Source organism: Carassius auratus, chromosome 14 (genome assembly GCF_003368295.1).
Source record: "Carassius auratus strain Wakin chromosome 14, ASM336829v1, whole genome shotgun sequence".
NCBI lineage: Eukaryota > Metazoa > Chordata > Actinopteri > Cypriniformes > Cyprinidae > Carassius > Carassius auratus.
Window position 1 is genome coordinate 23,406,909 of NC_039256.1, and position 19,655 is coordinate 23,426,563.

At 36.0% G+C, this 19,655-nt stretch overlaps 2 protein-coding genes across 12 annotated transcripts in view; both read left to right on the plus strand.

The window, feature by feature from the left end:
• The window catches only part of LOC113114047 (prominin-1-A), a 44,991-nt gene extending 36,005 nt beyond the window's left edge, over positions 1 to 8,986 (plus strand). For 2 of the 11 annotated variants that reach the window (XM_026280747.1, XM_026280748.1), the window contains 13 exons: positions 31 to 102; positions 262 to 354; positions 559 to 576; positions 1,174 to 1,227; positions 1,333 to 1,413; positions 1,493 to 1,561; positions 1,676 to 1,765; positions 3,136 to 3,251; positions 4,135 to 4,158; positions 4,558 to 4,626; positions 6,226 to 6,332; positions 6,872 to 6,906; positions 7,610 to 8,986. In XM_026280747.1, the coding sequence (XP_026136532.1) occupies positions 31 to 102; positions 262 to 354; positions 559 to 576; positions 1,174 to 1,227; positions 1,333 to 1,413; positions 1,493 to 1,561; positions 1,676 to 1,765; positions 3,136 to 3,251; positions 4,135 to 4,158; positions 4,558 to 4,626; positions 6,226 to 6,295 (756 nt within the window). In that variant the 3' untranslated portion in view covers positions 6,296 to 6,332; positions 6,872 to 6,906; positions 7,610 to 8,986. The other 9 variants (XM_026280750.1, XM_026280752.1, XM_026280756.1 and 6 more) reach the window with 7 other exon arrangements.
• A 1,392-nt stretch (positions 8,987 to 10,378) lies between these two features.
• Positions 10,379 to 12,312, plus strand: LOC113114512 (fibroblast growth factor-binding protein 2-like). Its single transcript, XM_026281423.1, has 2 exons — positions 10,379 to 11,161; positions 11,572 to 12,312. The coding sequence occupies exon 1, from the start codon at positions 10,432 to 10,434 to the stop codon at positions 11,152 to 11,154; it is 723 nt and encodes a 240-aa protein (XP_026137208.1). The 5' UTR covers positions 10,379 to 10,431; the 3' UTR covers positions 11,155 to 11,161; positions 11,572 to 12,312.
• Positions 12,313 to 19,655: the final 7,343 nt, after the last annotated feature.

The window sequence follows — 19,655 nt, forward strand, 5'->3', positions numbered from 1 at the left end:
GTTCTCATGTGTTTCTGCTCATTTTTCCAGGTTAATAAAAAAGTGACTCGCATTGATCTAATTGATTTCGCAAGTCAACTTGATGCTCAAGCTGATCAGTTGGTAAGATTTATGAGGTTTATACGATTTATGTGTGGTCTAATTAATAAGGAGTTACAGTGTAAAATATTATTCCTTATTTCATTAATATTACTTGCAATTCAGTGTCATGGCTACCTGTATGAACCTTTCTTCTTTGCCCTGTATCTCTCTCTTTTGCAGTCTAAAGGGACCTTGCAGACCTCATTAAAGGGACATGCTAATACTATAAGGAAGATCCACATCCAACAAGTCATCCCACTGGAGCAGTCCATGGTAATCTAGCCCTGTCTCACTGATGTTACTTTCATTGATTCTGTTGTTGAATCTTTTCTTATATATATATATAAGTATTACTGATTGCAAATGAAAAACTGCAAGATTGAAAGTTCATTTTCTGTTCATATCCTGAATGATTTTCAACAATCTCTTTTAAAAAAATTTCTTTTAACACATTCAACTTGATTTATTGCTTCCCAGAAATATGTGAAAGCAAGGGTAAGCCTAACAGTAATAGCTGCGTAACCTACATGTTGTTTCCTTCCATCATGAAAAAAAAAAAAAGCAGCTTCATCTTATCTTTGTGCCATTGACATTTTTTAAACTTCCAAATGTGTAAATTTGAATATTTACAGATTCATAAACCTGTCAAAAGTGAAGTGTTGAATTTCTGCCCATCTAGTTGCATCAAACAGAAAACTGATTTTTTTTTTCTGTTGTTTTCACACCATTGGTTAAAGCATTTGCACTTGCAGCACTGGAACATTTATTTTCCAGTGCATACTAACATATCTATATGAGATGTGAATTATAAAGTTAATAAAATGATTCCCACTGCATGTTAAATGTGTCATATACTACAACAGTTGTGTGTCATGTTCTCTATTTATTTGTGACATGATGTGCATGTGATGCATGTAATGCTCCTATCAGGTTGCATGGCATTTTGTCACCCTGCTGATTCCCTTGAAATGTCATCTTATGTTTCCAACATGGTCATTTACAGTTTTTGCACCTTTTTATAAGCATTTCAGATTATAAATCATTTGGACATGATTCATGCTTTCTGTGTGTCTATTATCTTTCTTATTAAAGAGCACACTTAATCAGAGCATCAGACTTCTGGAGAGGATATCCTCAGACCTGTCTGTAAGTTGTTCATTTTAAAACCAAGCTCAGTTTAAAAACATCACGATAGATGCATATTTCAGAACTGATGCATTTCCGATGAGCAGTAAACACATTGGTTTTCAGGTCAGAGTTAGAGACGTACTAGAAGCTGTTGATGCCGCCCAGTACCTAATTTCCCATAATTCAACATCTGTGATCAATCAGGTATTGTGAAAGAAAAAAACATGTCTGAATGATTGGTGCATAGTTGTATTGTGCTGATGATTAATATATGCTTAAACAGGAAACCGAGAAATACAAGCAGACTATTATTGGCTATTTCAAGCAATATATCGACTGGATCAGAACATCTGTGAGTATTTTAAACCGTATCATCTATCAGAAATAGTATTAGATTGGAGGCGATTGGTCAGTTCTTTTGCATTGTTTTTGCTTGTAACCCTTTTGTTTTGCTGCCTCATTGTAGCTGGCCCAAGAGGTCGCTACCTGTAAACCACTCAGCAACATTGTGGACACGGCCGAGATCCTGGGCTGCAGTTTCCTGCTGGATTCAATGGTAAGACAGCCATCAGCCACTTGAAACGAAAATGTTCTCAACATCATCTAATGTCCTTCATTACATTTTGACATCCATGAAATAAAAAAGGGGTGTTTAGTTTAAGATACAGTTAATATGATTGGTGATTTATACTGCCAAAGCTTATTTAAAGGAGTACAAAAGGCACTAATAAAAACAGCACATAAGAAGGCCAAACTAATTATTCACTATATATATTCAAGTCCTCTGAAGCATTTTGTGAATGTAATTTTTATTTTTATTTTTTCAATTTATTTATTTATTATAATTTATTTATTTTTTGAGTGTCAAATCAGCATATTAGAATGATTTCTAGAAAAACTAGTAATGGCTGCTGAAAAGTCATTTATAAATTCATTTTAAAATATTAAAAACATTTATTTTGAGCTGTAATAATAAATCACACTATTATTGTTTGTACTGTATTTTAATCAGATAAATGCAGCATTGGTGGGCAGGAGACTTCTTTCATAAATCCTAAAAAACTTTATAGACCACAAACTTTTAGTAAACTTCAGGGTGGGATGGGCTGCACTGCTGTGCTTTGCACGTGTGTGGTCAAAGCCCCATGGGTGGCCATGAGGAGGAAGGGAGGTGCCAGGTTTTATCTGAAATTATAGGCAAGTGTGTGAAAGATTTGTTAGGAGTGAAACGAGTGTTTGACCCCGTCACACAAATCCACGTGCGAATGGGGCCCTGTGTGTTTCACTCTTTCCTCTGTACTCCACTGCACATGTTTGAATGGCTACAAAGCGATGACATTCTATGATTGGGATCAGCTTAACTGAAGTGATCCATTGGAAGATTTAGTTTTGGATAGGATAGGACTTCTATGTCGTTTACTTCATTTTTGTACTGTTTTTAAAAATAAGGGTCACTTTTGGGTACAAATTTGCCCCCAAAATGTGGTTAATTAGGTACACACACACACACTGGTTTCCATGTTTACAGATACATAACCTTTCAAACACAAAACTTTCTGCATTTTTAGATTTTGATTTGTAAGTTATTTTCCTCCTGGGGTCCAACAAAAATGTCCCCACAAGGTCAAAAGTTTTACTGTATTATTCAAGTTTATTTGTATAGCACTTTTCATTTTTCAAAACATATTGTTTCAAAGCAGTTTTACAGAAAATGCTTGTTACAGTTAACAGGGATTCAAAGATGAGTGTTTCAGAATAATAGCCAGGTGTAGTGACTGTCTGAGAAGTATGAAAAGGAGTAATATATGAAAAATCTTCTTGTCAGGACAAATAAATGTATGGAGAATATGTTGCTCAAACATGTCATTTATGATTAAGCAGAGGGCAGTTTTGGGGTGGCTTTAATCTTGTGTTTATTTGTTGCAGAACACATTCTGGTTTGGATTGGGCTGTTCCACACTGTTTCTGCTCCCTAGCATTATCCTGTCCGTCAAACTTGCCAAGTTCTACCGCAGAATGGACACAGAGGATGTCTATGATGAGTAAGTATCCCAAATGTACCAAATATGTGATTGCTATTTAGCACCCCAATGATTACAGTTCTATAAACAAAGTTCTGTCACGACACCAAGACTTGCTGCTGCCAGTACATCCACAGAAACACTGCTGCTGCACATATAACACACATGAAATAACCCCTCGTAAACAGCATACATGAAATCACCCCATAGCAGAACTATGCAGGTGGAGCTGGGGAAGATGGTGGGTTTCTGAAGTGCAATGCAAATGCTACAGCGAGTATTTGAATTTTGAGCAGCGAGCTCATTGGCTGCTCATACGAAAATAAACCAATCAGCTGCGCAATGTGCATAATGATGTAATTATATCCGTTTGCGTTAGAACCTGGCCCATCTGTTTCTTGACAGAACTTTGGATTTAATAATGTTTGTGTATTGTTTTACGTTTCTAATGAAAACAAATGACAGGACCAGACATAATGAATAATACACATATGAAAGTGCAAATACCTCATTCTTTTCTTTCTTTCAAGTAGTTAATAAATCTTTTTTCTCTCTCTCTGTGCTCTTTTTTTCTGTTTCTTTTCTCTGTTCTTTCTAGTTCCTCTGTCTCAGGGACTTGGCATTTCACGTTATGATAACCATTATTACTATTTTCATCTTTCTTCATCCTTCATCTTTCTGTCCAGCACTTTGCACTTTATGAGAATAACATGTATATATTGTACAAACAGTGGTTTGTTTTAGCATTTTTCGAGCATTCATGCGTTTACAGTCAAAAATCATCGCGATTGATATGTCACCAAGTGTCTTGACCAGAGACGGCCATTTTTGACATCTGTGTGATGTCTCTGTACACCACTACAGTGCATCTCTGTAACATTTTGTGCTTGTCTTATCTTTTTAGCATTGAGACAATTCCCATGAAAACGTAAGATGTTTTTTCCCTCATACTTCTGCTGTCGACTTTACTGCTGAAACGACATCCCTTTCCTGTTTTGTACATACAAATTTCTGCTTAATGGTGCTGGTTTAAGCTCTAATACCTTGGAATGCTTCTCGGGTGAAGGGCACTGCTTGTGTTGGTGTGTTATCTTTGAAGCTCCCTTGTTTAACATGAAGGGCTGTTAAACAGAGACCTTAAGAGCACACCTTAAAACTATTGCTGTACATTCTACAAGATACGATTGCAATTTCATACTCTTGAGTATCTTGAGTGTAAAAAATTTTAAGAACGATTTAAATTTAAGCTTATTCATAGTCGCATGCCATTTCTCTCATGTCACATTATGTTTCGTTTAATTTTTGTCTATGTAATGTTTTATTTCAGTATGGAAATTGGTATTAATGGTTATTATAATGAACATTTAGAAGGTATCCAAAATCCTGTAATGGCAAGGTAATCAGAACCATATCCCCATATACACCCTTCTTGTGGTACGCTAATAAATTGCATGCATTGGGGAAACAGATCGATTGAGGTGATAATGAGGTGTCAGGGCTCCGATGCATGCACAGTTTGAAATTGGCCTTTGCACAAAGAAGCACCTGCGAATCTGATTTTTTTGTTGTTGTTGTTAAACTAGTGCTTGCATGCTGGCTTATTCAACAGCAGTAATGCATAATTTGTGCTTTGCACTCTTGCATGATATTTTAATTTATATTAACACTGCATGCATTAGATATTACAGAATTTATTGATTGGCTAAATTCACATTTGTGAATTTATTCAAATTTTTTCTACCTGTGTGACTCTTGAAATTTATGCTGGGCTGCTATGGCTGTGAATGGTCTTTCTCTCTAACTCATCACTAATGGCATGTAACATCAAAACATGTAACAGAGCTCAGGATGGAGGGCGAGAATGACACGGAGCTTATATACATACAAACACTATCATTCAAATGTTTGAGGTCCATGAGATCTTTGTAGGTTTTTGAAATAAGCGAGCATTTATTTACAGAAGAGGATTAGGGCCAAAATAAAAGATTTAATATTAGAAAAATAAAGATTAAAGTCATTATGTTTTGAGATAAAACTAATTAAATTTCAAGAAAAAAAGTCCAGATAACATGTTAAGAATTAACTCATTGAATTATGAAAAAAACCCTTAAAGAATTTTAACAATTTTAATCTTGTATTGTAATGACTTTGATCTTGAGAGGGTTTTATTTTTCTATTATTGCTTATTCCTAATCCTATTCTCTATTTATTTGATCAGAAATATATACTGTCATACTGTAAAATATTACTACAATTTAAAATAGATGTTTTCTATTTAAATTTTACATTTTTGTGATGGCAAAGCTAAATTTTCATCAATCATTACTCCAGTCTTCAATCTCACATGATCCCTCAGAAATTATTCTATTATGCTGATTTGCTGCTCAAGAAACAATTTTAGCATGATTCATGTTGAAAGCAGATGTGCTGCTTAATATTTTTGTGGAAGCTGGGATAAATTATTTTTCAAGGTGCTTTAACGAACAGAAAGTTCAAAAGAACATATATTTGAAATACTCTTACTGACCCCAAACTTTTAAAAGGTACTTAATGTATTAGCCTAGATGTTACGAGTTTAGACTTAATATGCCTTACCACTTGTGCTAAGATATAATAAAGCTATGAAAAGGTTTTTCACATTTTCAGGTGTGGAATTGCTTGATTAGAATTGAAATTGAAAATAGGGATACTAGATATATATACTAAATATGCTGTAGGTGATAACGGAGAGTTTCTAATTGGATTAGTGTTATCACAGATACATGTCATTTCTATCAGTTGGTAGCACATTTATAATGTGAAGCGTTCTAAATAAAAATCACCTACAGAACCTTTAATTATTAACCATAGAGCTATATGTGTTGTCATTAAAGCCCCGTCCTGCTCTTCTGTTGATGGGTTGAAGATGGATGGAGAGCTGATGGAAGCATCTCAGTGGTGTGTGTGGATTTTAAATACACTCTAGGCCTAACAGTTTTTCCCTTTGTGCCTTAAGCATCCCTACTTATGACACTATGACTCGATTCCCACGGGCCTCTGCGCCCCCGCGCCATGCCGACTGGTGACTCTGAGGAGGACGGTCTGTCTTGAAACTACAGAAAGGTACTGAGGGCTGCAGATGAGAGCAAATGGACTTGATCTTTCTCTCTAACAAGCATCTTCCTGCTGTCCAGACTGATTTCATATTATGCATTTGTTTGATTGCCTCCTAACCTTTTCTCTCTTGTATCCTCTATTGGCATGCACTTTAAAATATTTCTGTTTCTTCTTTTTTTTCTGTCATTACACCAACAGCATGTTTAGTTTTTGTATCCCATCTTCCGAAGCATTCAGCCTGGATAACTGGATAACATTTCTGTAAAGCTTTGTGTGAATTGTGTTTTTAGGGTCCATCACTAACCACTCACCCATCTCATTGTGATCCACCAATGTTTGACTTCAAACATTCCTGACAGCTCTGCAAACAGATATATGCCACCACTCTCTGTGTGTTTTGTTTCTTTACCTTGGTCTAAAATCTCATCTCCCCTCTCACATTTTATGTGCACCAGTTCATTCACATCAGTCTTTGCCATTTATCATTCAATCTGAAACTGCGCAGCGGGTGTAATTCTGCTATATTTGTTTCTTTTCTCATGTAGTGATATTGGAAACTGGAATTAAATCTTTGTGGAATGTAAGTTGTTTAAATTGACCTTGTTTTACATTAAATCAGTGCTTCTCAAACTTTTAGACCCCAAGGCCCCCCACTGTCCACAACAATATTCCAAAGCCCTATGATTTTTACAGTTGTTTGTGATTTACTGGAAAAGGATAAGGATTTTTGTTTCCCACAATTTCTACCTGATGTAATATTTTACAGCTAGAAAATTGTATATTGATTAAAAATTCAAAGAGTTACATGTTTTTATTATTTGACATGACCATTCCAAATCTGGAAAATGGTTATAGTTAAATTAAAGTAAAACCATTACAAAATATAAAATTATATATAAACCTAATTAAGCTCGTTGCCAAGACAAAATGTAATTTATTTTAACCTAATATAATTAAAAGTAAAATAAAATAAAGTGTAGTAAAAACTAGATATGCATGCTTTAAAAAACTAATAAAAATTACAAAAACTAAATTTAAAATGAAGTGTACAGGAAAGTTAATTCAAAATATTTAAAAACTACAATAGTGTCTTAATTGTACTAAAATAACACTATGGCTTGAGTTTTAGGTTATTTAAATGCTTGTTTTGTCTTATTTTAAAACACCTTGAGGCACGGTCGTCTGGTTGAGAACCACTCAACAGAATAAAAAGACTCTATAACTATGGTATGCATTGTACAATACTAGAATGGCCCTCTCACTGACTTTCTTCTTTACCACAGACTCTCTGTCAACGGCAGGCTCAGCTCTTAAGAAAAGGAAACTCACACACTTGAAGCTCGGACCTGTTGTCCATGTTCCCATCACATCAAGATGACTTTTATCGACCCTTCTGATTATGGACTGTCCCCTCAACGATCCTCTGAACTCCCATCCTGTCATAGTCAGGGAGGCTTCACAGTATCTGGCTGTTTTAACTACTACATGTGTCTTTGTTTACAGTCATTGAAAAATCACGTGTGATGAGCATAACAATGCTTCGACTGCCGTTTCCTTTATTCTTTTAACAATGTGGAGAATTCAACATGTTGCCGAGTCTTGTCCACTGAGCGGCCGAATGGGTTTTTATTGGAACAGATCAAGCCAGCCACCCATGAGCCACAAACATTACATGTAAACAAGGATATATAGGTTTTCAAAAACATGCTAAGTGCTAACTAGTATTAATTCGGTACAGATAGATGTTGTCAAGCCATTTTAAGGGTGAATTTATTGTTGCCTTTCCAGACTTTTAGCTAGTGAAACCTGTTAGCCACAGTTCACAAGAGCAGGTCTTAGATTAGTTTGAAGTGGAGATCGCTAAACCACATTTGATACCGAGCTGTGGTTAGCAGTTTAAGACATCTATATACGTTAATGCTCACTTTTGTACTGAAAATTTAAGATATGATGCATCTGTATTTAGTAATACCCCTAAAAGATCTTGCTAGTTTTACGTACTTTAGTTTAGCTGAATATATCAGTTATTAATGATTTTTCAGTTCCTAATTTTGCTGACTTGTACTAATGACTATTGTTCTCCAACACGTTGTTGGACACCAAATCGTGTTTCATTGTAGGTCTCAGGTTTTAGGGCTTTCTGTTTACTTGATATAACAATATTTGTGGAAATACATCTGTCGGTATTTAAACTTATTGTCAACTTTAAAGCAAGTGAATGTACCCCAGAGAGACATTTGCTTGTACGAGGGCAAGAGAAGACCGCAGAGCCCATTCACAACAACTTTTACGGAGCCTATTTAACGCTGTCATAGTCATTGACAATAACTCCACCAAATATTTCAACTGTTTAATGTTAGAGACATTATGTCTGGTGCTACATATTTTTGCTCAGATCCTTCACTCATTGTGTATATGGCAGTGTTATCAGGGCCTCAGGTAAAATGTTGTACTTGATTTATATCCAGAAAGGTCCCGTCACCTCACAGTCTCACTGTTTTGCCATACTACACGTAGCATGCGCATACTTGGTGTTCAAGCTTGCTCGAAGATGTTTAGTCTTGGTGGGCCTGGTTGTCAGTGCCGTTGGTTTTCAAGTCCATGTGGTTAGGCTGGCTAAAACTGTAAAATATTGTGAATAAAATTTCAGATGAAAAATGTTCTGGTGTTGTAAATTTACAATTCAACTGCTGTACATAGCATACAACTGAGTTCACAAAAGATCGATTAAAAGAATAAAAGGAGGGATGTAAAAAATAAAAACAGGGAAGTACTTCTATATGTAAAACGAGTATAGCTTACAAAACCTACAATGTCACAAAAACACTTTCAAATCTTATATATATATATATATATATATATATATAGGTCTATAATTTTGACAGTTAATGGAAAAAATACTAGGTTAGTGTACATACAGAAAATGACTATGACAGTCATGAACTAAAATATTGTGAACTACATCAAATTATTATATAACAAATGGGAAATTTCAAATATCTGGGTCACTTTGGGCTGATTTCTACCCATGATAACTGTAATTCCTTAAAGCAGGATGGATTCTGATCAGTTGTTCTGATTCAGTTTTCATTATTCATAAAGTGTGAAAGTGATCACAGTGATATAATTCCTCTGTGCTGTTATTAAATTTACAATAATTTTTCAACTATATTTTATATAAATCTATCTATTATTATAGAGTTACTGGCCTTTGTTTGAGTTATGGGCCTTAACGCTTGTCATCTGTTTCTCATCCTTCAGTTTTCTCTAGAAAAGTCTCCATTGGTTAGACAGGCAAAGAGAGTCTGGGACTTGTGGAAACCATTAAAACGCAGCAAAGGAAGCCAAAAATGAAAGCTGTAATTGGCCTCTCACGCATCCACAGATCCTTTGATTCCAGTTGAGTTGATTTGTTCTGGATGTTTATATTTCCATTCCTACATCAGTTACAAGGACCACCTACTTCCAGCTACAAATGACTGTTTGACAAATGAAGATGTCATTAGTTCATGTCTATCATAATTCAGAAGTTCAGACACACTTTCAGAAATGACCTCTAACTCCATGCCTCATCTCTTTAATAGAGCATAATCATTAATGCAGAATTTTAAAATCATTTATTTTGAATTAAAGTAAATACTGTATGTTTAGTATGAAACATTTCCAAAAAAATTATTATATTATTATAAGATTTATCTCAAAAAAGTCCACTGAACTGGTTCTTATTTAAGTACTGACATAGCCCAAGATTACAATTTCTGGGAGGGCATGGACAGACTGTTTCCCAACATCATAAACATAAACACTGACTAGAAAACTAATATAGCTGCGGTGTACTGTGAATTATACAACCAATGCCAAAAAAGATTCAGAATTGAGATTGTAAAGTGTAGTTCACAGTTCCACTTACTGTGTCTAAAAACAATTGATTACATATGTGTGCCTGCTTCTTATTGGCAGTCACCAGATGGCAAAGCTAACAATACATTCCCCAGGCAGAACGGCAACTTGTGGTGCAACTTTTTTTAATCTCAAAATACCTCTTGACCAAAACATTTAAATAGTGGAGTTAGAAGTCTCTCCGCCAGTGTGAGCGCCTCACAACATGTGGACAATCACAAGCACGCTCCTGCTTGCATGCTGCCTCCAGGCAGCTCTAGTTCAGAGCCAGGACCACGACGACATCGAGCCAGGACACACGGGGAACGTTTGGGAAGACATGCTTGACTTTTTCACCAGAGACACCAGAGATGAATGCAGCATGAGCGTAAGAAGACAAGATGATCTGATGAAGCTCCGCATCACTTGCCTGGGCATGGAGCGCTCTTACTGGTGTGAATATCAGGGCAAGCCTCAGGTCTGCCGCACGTACAATAACAGACCACAGCATTACTTCAGGCAGATCATGTGGGACCTCCGCAAGCTGACGAATGCTTGCCAGGGCCAGCGTGTCCTCAGGCCTTTAATGTGCAGGAGGGCATCCAACGAGGCCCAGATGGTCTTCACAAGCGCTTCCTCATCATACGCCGAGCCACAGGACAGGCACTACAGACCTGTGCAGGTGAGACCACAACAACGGGAGCAGAGGCCAAAGCCTACTACACCACAAACATTAAGAACCCAACCAGCCAGAATTATTCAGGACAAACCAAATCAACCCAAAGCTGTCAAATCCACCACACAGAGGAGAATCATTACACCCAAACCTACTGTGTCACAACCCACTACGCAGGTACCCTTGAGTGAGGCCAAGAAACTTGCCCAGGATTACTGCTGGCGCTCATTTCGGGGAGTGTGTTCCTTTGTCATAGGGTGGTTCAGAAACTAAGAAAAAGGTAGGATTTTTTTAAATGGCCCAAAAAAAATTATCATCACATCATATCCACATTATTTTGAAGAAGTGGTTCATACTTTTGTAAATTGAATGTACAAGGCCTTCCTGTGTCATTCGCTTCCAGTTATCTTACCTTTCCAAAAACTTGGTTGCTTGATATTGCAGACTGGTATTGATCATTTTGTTTTAATTCATTATTATAATCTTAAATATTCACTGGTTTACATCGCAAATATTTTTACAGCACCTTGTTATTCTTCTAGTTATTTACCTAATGAAATTCAATCTTGCACATTAAAAGAAATCAACTTACTTCCTCCTTGCAATATAATGGAAACTTACATAGATATATAAGTGTGTGTATAAGTTCTGAATCTGAAACCTGTGTTTCCTCTCTTTATATCACTGCAGCCAATCACAATCCTGCAAACAACAAAACCCCATTCAAGATTACTCCAAATGTCTAAGAGCATGAAGGTTTTGGACTAACAGAGAGAAATGGAGGTGTGTGTTACGACTGACATGACTCTGAGAACACCATCAATATATTCTTATGTATTGTAAATGTACAGACTCTGATCTAATCTTGTTATCAGAATTGACAAGATTACACTGCTAGTTATCAAAAAAATTAGATGTTGAGCATAATGCTGGCATGTTTTGCTATATGATGAGGAACTTCATGTGTACTGAATACTATGTGTATTAATCTTGCTATGTTATATATTTATGAGTGCTGACCAATTAATGGTCAGTATTTCTGAAAGCTGTGGAGTCGCAGGTCACTTCAGACTGTGATATATCAATTTGAAAAAGGTGTAATGTACATTAGATATATCTCTGTTTCTAATACATTTTATAGTAGAGTAGGTGATACTCAAATGTATATATGTTTTTTTGCTGAATAAATTGAGGTTCTTTATCTTTTCTTTTCGTGTGGGAGTGATTTGCATGAGCGTGACAGTAGAGGGCGCTATTGTTTTAGAAAATACTTCGTTTCTGAGAACGGTCTTTCAAGTGTAGGTCTGTGAGGGCATTTACCATACAACATTATGATAACCATAGTCCACCACAATACTGTATTTACTTGTTCATACAAAATATGTTATGCTATGTATTTTATTACTGTTTAAAAAGTTTAATTCATAGAAAGATGTCACCTTTTTCACTTTTTATAGCAGGGCAGGGCACGTAGGCTATGCCTATTATACAATGTTTGTACAATATTTTGGTTGTTAACATACAGATAATTTTATAATGTGAGAGTGAATTAAAATACATATGTTTCAATAATAAATTGCTGTCTTGAATAACATTAATTTTAGTTATGACTGAGATCTTTGGATATATTTTTGATACCTAGCAGAGTATGACATCCGAGATAAGATAGTAAAAGGCCCTAGTTCGCAGATGGCCAAATAACTTAGCCAGGACGGAGAAGAGAACCGTTTCATTAGTGCATGGTAGGTTATTAATTTTATACAGCTGTATTATTTGATTTTGTAGGCTGTTGAGTCTTGTAAATTTGGTCATTGTTGCATTATTGTAGCATTTACCTATCGTCGTCCATATTCATCGTTTTTCCTGTTTTCTCCGAGTCCGCCTGTTCAAAAGAACCAATTCGCATAAATGAATCTCGGGTCGGAACTTACGTGTAGCCTTGCGTTCTTATTAACAGTTTGGCAGAATATTAACATGAAAGCTACCGTTTTATGGAGTTATTTTTGAACTATGATGATCACTTATGAATTATAAATAAACCTAGACATGCCATCAAAATCATCGATTGCCAAATTACTTAAATCCATCCAAACAAGACACGTGTAGACTGAGGGAGGTGCGTGCGCGCGAGGTGCTCTATGGCAGTAACGAACTTAAGGTGCAAAACCCAAGATTTCACAGATCTGTTGTATTGTTTTCGGAAAACCCACAAATGTCACGTCCAGTTTTTGTTCTCTGAAAAAGCAGAGGACATTGTGTCGCGACTCTTCGGCGATGGTTAAAGCCGGTATGTGCCGGAGCGCGCCCGTGGAAGCGCACTTCAGATTGAAGCACACGCGACCCTCCTCCAGAGTCCCATTACCGACAACCGCTGGGAATAATCAGTGTCCTGACCGGATGGAGAGGCTGAGAGTGGCCGAAGAACACTGCAGCAGCGCCTGGTCTTCACTGTGTACATTCCTCTTCTTGATGCTTGAGAATGATGAATGCTCGTGACTGACTTTGAAAAGACTATGTTAATTTATGAATTAAATTAACTTGTTGCACTACAATTATTTTCCTATTTTGTGATTCATTATTAGCATTTAAAATTAACTTTACATATATATATATGGCCATCATCCAAAAGAAAAAGGAGACATTAATTCAGAAGCTGGAGGTTCATCCCAAAATATGACAGTGTAATTACCTTTTGGTTTGCATAACATGAAAGTAATATGGTGACAAAAATTGGAGAGAAAAAATATGTGGTTCTTCTGAAACTGCAAAAGAAATAAAACCTTAGATAACCAGTGCAGAGAAGCCGATGGGCTCCTTAAGATAAAATGTCTAAAGAACCATACCAAATAATGTCTTATCAAATAATGTCTAAATAATGAACAAAAATGTTTAAACGTTTGTTTGAAATATCAAAATTCAGTGTCCCCGTGCACCATAACAGAAAAAAACTAAATGTGTGTTTGTATGTTTGGTGTCTTGAGACATAGTTGAAATGGAAATGAAATGTATATTGGTGTTTGTAATCATACTGAGTGATCTCTGGAATAAAATGGCAATAAAATGAAAATAATAATAATTATTATTATTTTCTCTATTAGCCTATCTCTTATCCTCATTTGAATATGAATATTCATGATAGTTTGGAAAGGTTGTTCTAAGCATGGAAACTAGCTTAAAGGGTTAGTTCATCCAAAAATGAAAATTATGTCATTAATAACTCACCCTTATGCTGTTCCAAACATGTAAGACCTCCTTTTATCTTCGGAACACAGTTTAAGATATTTTAGATTTAGTCTGACAGCTATCAGTCCCTCCATTGAGACTGTGTGTACGGTATACTGTCCATGTCCAGAAAGATAAGAAAAACATCATCAAAGTAGTCCATGTGACATCAGAGGGTCCGTTGGACTTTTTTGAAGCATCGAAAATACATTTTGGTCCAAAAATGGCAAAAACGACGACTTTATTGTCTTCTCTTCCGTGTCTGTTGTGAGAGAGAGAGTTCAAATCAAAGCAGTCTGGATATCCGGTTCGCGAACGAATCATACAGTTCACCAAATCGAACTGAATCGTTTTAAACTATTTAAACCATCTCTAATACGCATTAATCCACAAATGACTTAAGCTGTTCACCTTTTTAATGTGGCTGACACTCCCTCTGAGTTCAAACAAACCAATATCCCGGAGTAAATGCATGCACTCAAACAGTACACTGACTGAACTGCTGTGAAGATGAACACCGAGCCGAGCCAGATAACGAACAATAGACTGACTCGTTCACGAGTGAAGAACCGGTTGCATCGGTTTTCGGATCACCAGTAGTTCTTTCGGACAGTTCGATTCAATAAACTGGTTGAAGAAAACGGTTCACCGGTTCCTTTGCGCTCGACGTAATGGCGTCATTTGTGATGATTGCCCTTGATTCAAGCGCGTCTGACAGAAATCGGTGTTCATCTTCACAGCAGTTCAGTCAGTATACTGTTTGAGTGCATGCATTACTCCGGGATATTTGTTTGTTTGAACTCAGAGAGAGTCTCAGCCACATTAAAAAAAGTTAACAACTTAAATCCATTTGTGGATTAATGCGTATTAGAAATGCGAATCGTTTAAAACGATTCAGTTCGATTTGGTGAACTGTATGATTAGTTCGTGAACCGGATATCCAGACTGCTTTGATTTGAACTCTCTCTCACAACAGACACGGAAGAGAAGACAATGTTGAATAAAGTCGTCGTTTTTGCCATTTTTGGACCAAAATGTATTTTCGATGCTTAAAAAAATTCCAACGGACCCTCTGATGTCACATGGACTACTTTGATGATGTTTTTCTTATCTTTCTGGACATGGACAGTATACCGTACTCACAGTTTCAATGGAGGGACTGAGAGCTCTCGGACTAAATCTAAAATATCTTGTTCCGAAGATAAAAGAAGGTCTTACATGTTTGGAACAGCATAAGGGTGAGTTATTAATGACAAAATTTTCATTTTTGGATGAACTAACCCTTTAATACTTTACTCTGCTTTGACCCAGATAGATCTCAAACCATATACTATTTATGGAGGTATTTAAATCAGTGCATGTGTGTGTGTGTGTGTGTGTCTCTGTGTGTGTGTGTGTGTGTGTGTGCAAAGTAGGGATATTATTGTTAACCAAAACCATTAAAAACACCATTAAAAAACTTCAGATAAAATTTAAATAAACTGAAAAAAATAAAATAATAAAAATGTAATAAGCTATAACTAATAAATGAACAATGAATATATACATTTAAAAAACATATAAAAGAATAATTCAACTGCATCTCTGCATGAATTGTAGCTTTATCTCAGTTGAAGAGTGGCTGTTTTTTTCTTGCATGTATTTTCAAGTAGAAACACTGAATGACTTGATTTAAACCCAGATTAATTACTCCAACAGTGATCACTGCATTCCAGCTGAAGCCATGTGCTTCTTTCCTACTAGTCATTACAAGAATTCTTGGAAATTGTTATTCTGCAAGCTACAGCTGGTGAACAAATTAAGTATAGAGCCCATGTTAACAAAGTTCAGAGCTGGAAAGATATCAAGACAATATGAATATTAAAAGCCTAAATTAGCCTTAAAGGGATAGTTCACTCTCAAATTAAATTTTGATATGTTTTAGCTTAATTCGAGGACATCCAAGATGTAGGTTTCTTCGTTTCCTCAGTATTTCCCATTTTGATATTTTTAGGTCCAACCGTTCTTGTCTGTGACTCACATAATGGATGTCTATGGTCACCACCTCAAAGAGCATGCACAGAGGAGTCAAAATTAAACAATTCCTGAAATCTGTGTAAACCATAGGCAGTAAGTGTAAACAATGAGTGATGTACACGCGCGAGAGATGGCTTCCAGCGCTTTCCGCGCTTGCGCAGACTAAGCCAGAGCGCGCGCGCACGTCACATCAGGAAGCACTCGTGCACTTAGATCAGTTGGACGTGGTTGTGTACAAGAGGTAAAAACTATATAAATACTGTCCGTTTTCTTACACAAACTGCTCATTTTGTGTCTTAGGTCATCAATGTGTACTTACGATGGGGAATTGTTTAATTTTGACACCTCTGTGCATGCTCTTTGAGGTGGTGACCATAGACATCCATTATGTGAGTCACAGACAAGAACGGGTGGACCTAAAAATATCAAAATGGGAAATAGAGGAAAACTGAGGAAACAGAGAAACCTACATCTTGGATGTCCTTGAGGTAAGCTTAAACATACCAAAATTTAATTTGAGAGTGAACTATCCCTTTAAAGGCGCTATATGTATTTTTTTCTCAGCTAGAGGGCGCATATTCAAATGATGCTGTAACTGAGTGTGGAATCATGGGGGTTGTCAGTTAATCCCAACGACTGACACAATCCGACGTGATTCGGGGAGAAATCACATTCATGTATGAGCTAATGATTTATTAACGTAAGATGAAGCAGGGTAAGGCTGAAAGTCGTCAAAGCAAAATGTGAAAGACACAGCTCAGAAGCAGTGGAGCTTTTATTATGTTACAGTCGACCACTTTCGCTCCTTCAGATCATGCGTACGTGGGGGGGGGGGGCAGCACTGTTTTATCATAGATACATTTGAAAGTTCTATTATAATGCTACTCTGTGCAATCCATTAAATGCACAACTTATTAAAGCATCTTTGGTTTTTCCAAGTTTTCTCCAAAACAAAACCGGAAATCGAGGGTGTATGATGTCATTGGCAGGCGACACAATGACACTATGGACACGGTCATATTGTGCCTTTAATTAATATTATTGTTAGTATTTTTTTATGATTGTTTGGATATGCCAATATAAAATTTTCCTCTTGCGATTAACTGCTCATGCTTTTATCACAGTATTTTATTTTGAAATTTAGTTTAAAAAACGTGGTCATATTACAGTTTAACAGGTTAAATAACTTTTTTTCATAACAAAAACAACTGAATATTTGACCCATAGGTATCACTTTACAATAAGATCTCATTAGTTAACAATTAACATTCACAATGAGCAATAGCTACAATTGCTACATTAGTTTATTTGTAAAAAAAAAAAAAAAAAAGTCTTAGTTCACGTTAGCTCATTAAATAACACAATTGTAACTTCAGATTTTAAGAATGTGTTATTAAATATCGGAATACCTGATTAATAAATGTTCAGAAGAACTTTTAATTGGCATTTTATGTTAACTAATGAATTAACTAATGTTAACTAATGAAGCCCTAATTTAAAATGTGAATTAATAGTAATGAATCAAAAAAACATTCAAACATTATCTAGGACATATTGTAGTCCAGATTAAAATGAAGAAAAAAAGTTTTAAAATAAATAGTATTAAGTCTAAATACTTGAGTATTTGGCACTGTGATAAGCATCATAGTGAAAACCCAAACCTGAATGATTCAGAAAAAATTATTTAAATACGTTTTAGAAAGTAGTGCAGATGCTTTATTTATGGGGTTTCCAGGGTAAGGGCTCCATTTTCTGCAGTTTAGCGCCATCTGATGTCAGAGAGGGTATGTGCTTTCATTCACCACGTCTCTCACATGTTCTCCCATGTGCTTCTCATGCCTGCTTATTTACATCAGTGCCACAGGCATTTCAAGTAACATACAGTGGTGTTATGCATTTTGACCACTTGATGGGAATAGTATTCTTAAAATGCATCCCAAATCCAGAATAATTTAGAAGTGCCTACGATAACAATATCGTGCTTACCGTAATATGTAATTACCATGATATATAGCATTCCCGAATACCGGCACATGTCTAGTTTGGCATAATTACTGTTATTGTAATTGGAAATGGTTTATTTTGTTATATTACAGTTTACTTTTACAGTTTTACTGTTCCTTATGAACAAACCCTCTGAATTGGAGGGTTTGAATATGTTCTATAGCAATACATTACTTTTTTAAAGCTTCAAATACATATTTCAGGACGTGGCTCTCACTACAATCCAAGTGGTCTGTCATGAACCAAACATTCAAGCTCACAAAACTGATTTTAGCATCTTGTGGGTTTTTGGTTGCCATACCAGCCTGTGATTACGAAATTAAACACACTCACGCATGTTGTGGCCTCTTCTTTCCAAAAACATAATTCCCACCAAAATTATGAACACGTTCAGAATCCATTATTTCAGTTTGCTGATGTTTTCAGTCTGTCATTTAAAGAAAATCAACCAAAATATTTCTGGACTTCTAACTTGCAAGAAAGATAACTCAAGAAATAAGACTTTTTAATAGAGATAAAGTTAGATATTGTAAAATCTGCACACACACCTTTGGCCATTGAGTTACAGAGGGGAATCTAGTACAGCACAAATACGCCCAAAACTGCATCATTTTGCCCAGCCTAAAACAGGTATTTGCATGAAGAATTAATTTGCCTCTATAGTTCCCATATAAATACTTGTTGCGTGACATTTAAGAATGAAAGAATAAGAATTGATAAGATTTCAGTTCTTTGCTCTTTTCATCTATTAATGAAGGTGTGGTGCTTACTTAAATAGGATGCTGAGAGCTTTCTTCTCCCACTGAGATTAATTCAATCACTGCTCTCATGTAACCTCTCAAGGGGATCTTTTACTTCCTGGTGGGTCCTGCAGGGTGTGGTTTCCTGAAGGTTTTCATATGGCCTGAGGTGGCCTGATCTCACACCCTGACATTCTGAATACTGATTGGCTAAAATAATGACCTTAATAAATTCCATCCTGGAAATAGTGGATTCCTCAGTAGAAATTGGGGGCTTTGTGCTGAAAGTGCCAGCTTTGGGATTTAGTAGAGATTTAGAGCTATGTACATTCCACATTGCACACATAATAAAAGTATGCAATCTTTATAAGAGTCTCAACAATCTTTGTAGCTCATACTGAGTTAAGTCATATAATATTCAGCTGTACACTGTAGAAGTACATGTAACAGTCACCTCAACTAATATAAATACATCTTCTTTGAATACCTCAGGAATGCATTTATTATCAGGTTTTGTATGAATGGTTTCAGTCTTGCTGAAGTAAAATATCTGCGATATTAGTATATAAAATATCTTTGACTCCACATAATATCTTAACAGTAGCATCCAGTGTCAATGGTAATGTATGACGTCGTAAAAGATTCGATTTCCCGGTGGGCAATTGACGCTGAAAAGAATTGACGTCAATTTGACGTCAAAAAAACAGGTCAAATATGCAAATCAAAATGACGTCAAAAACCTTGAAATGATCCTCGTATGTGTAAACATACCTGGCAGTAAAGCTCATTCTT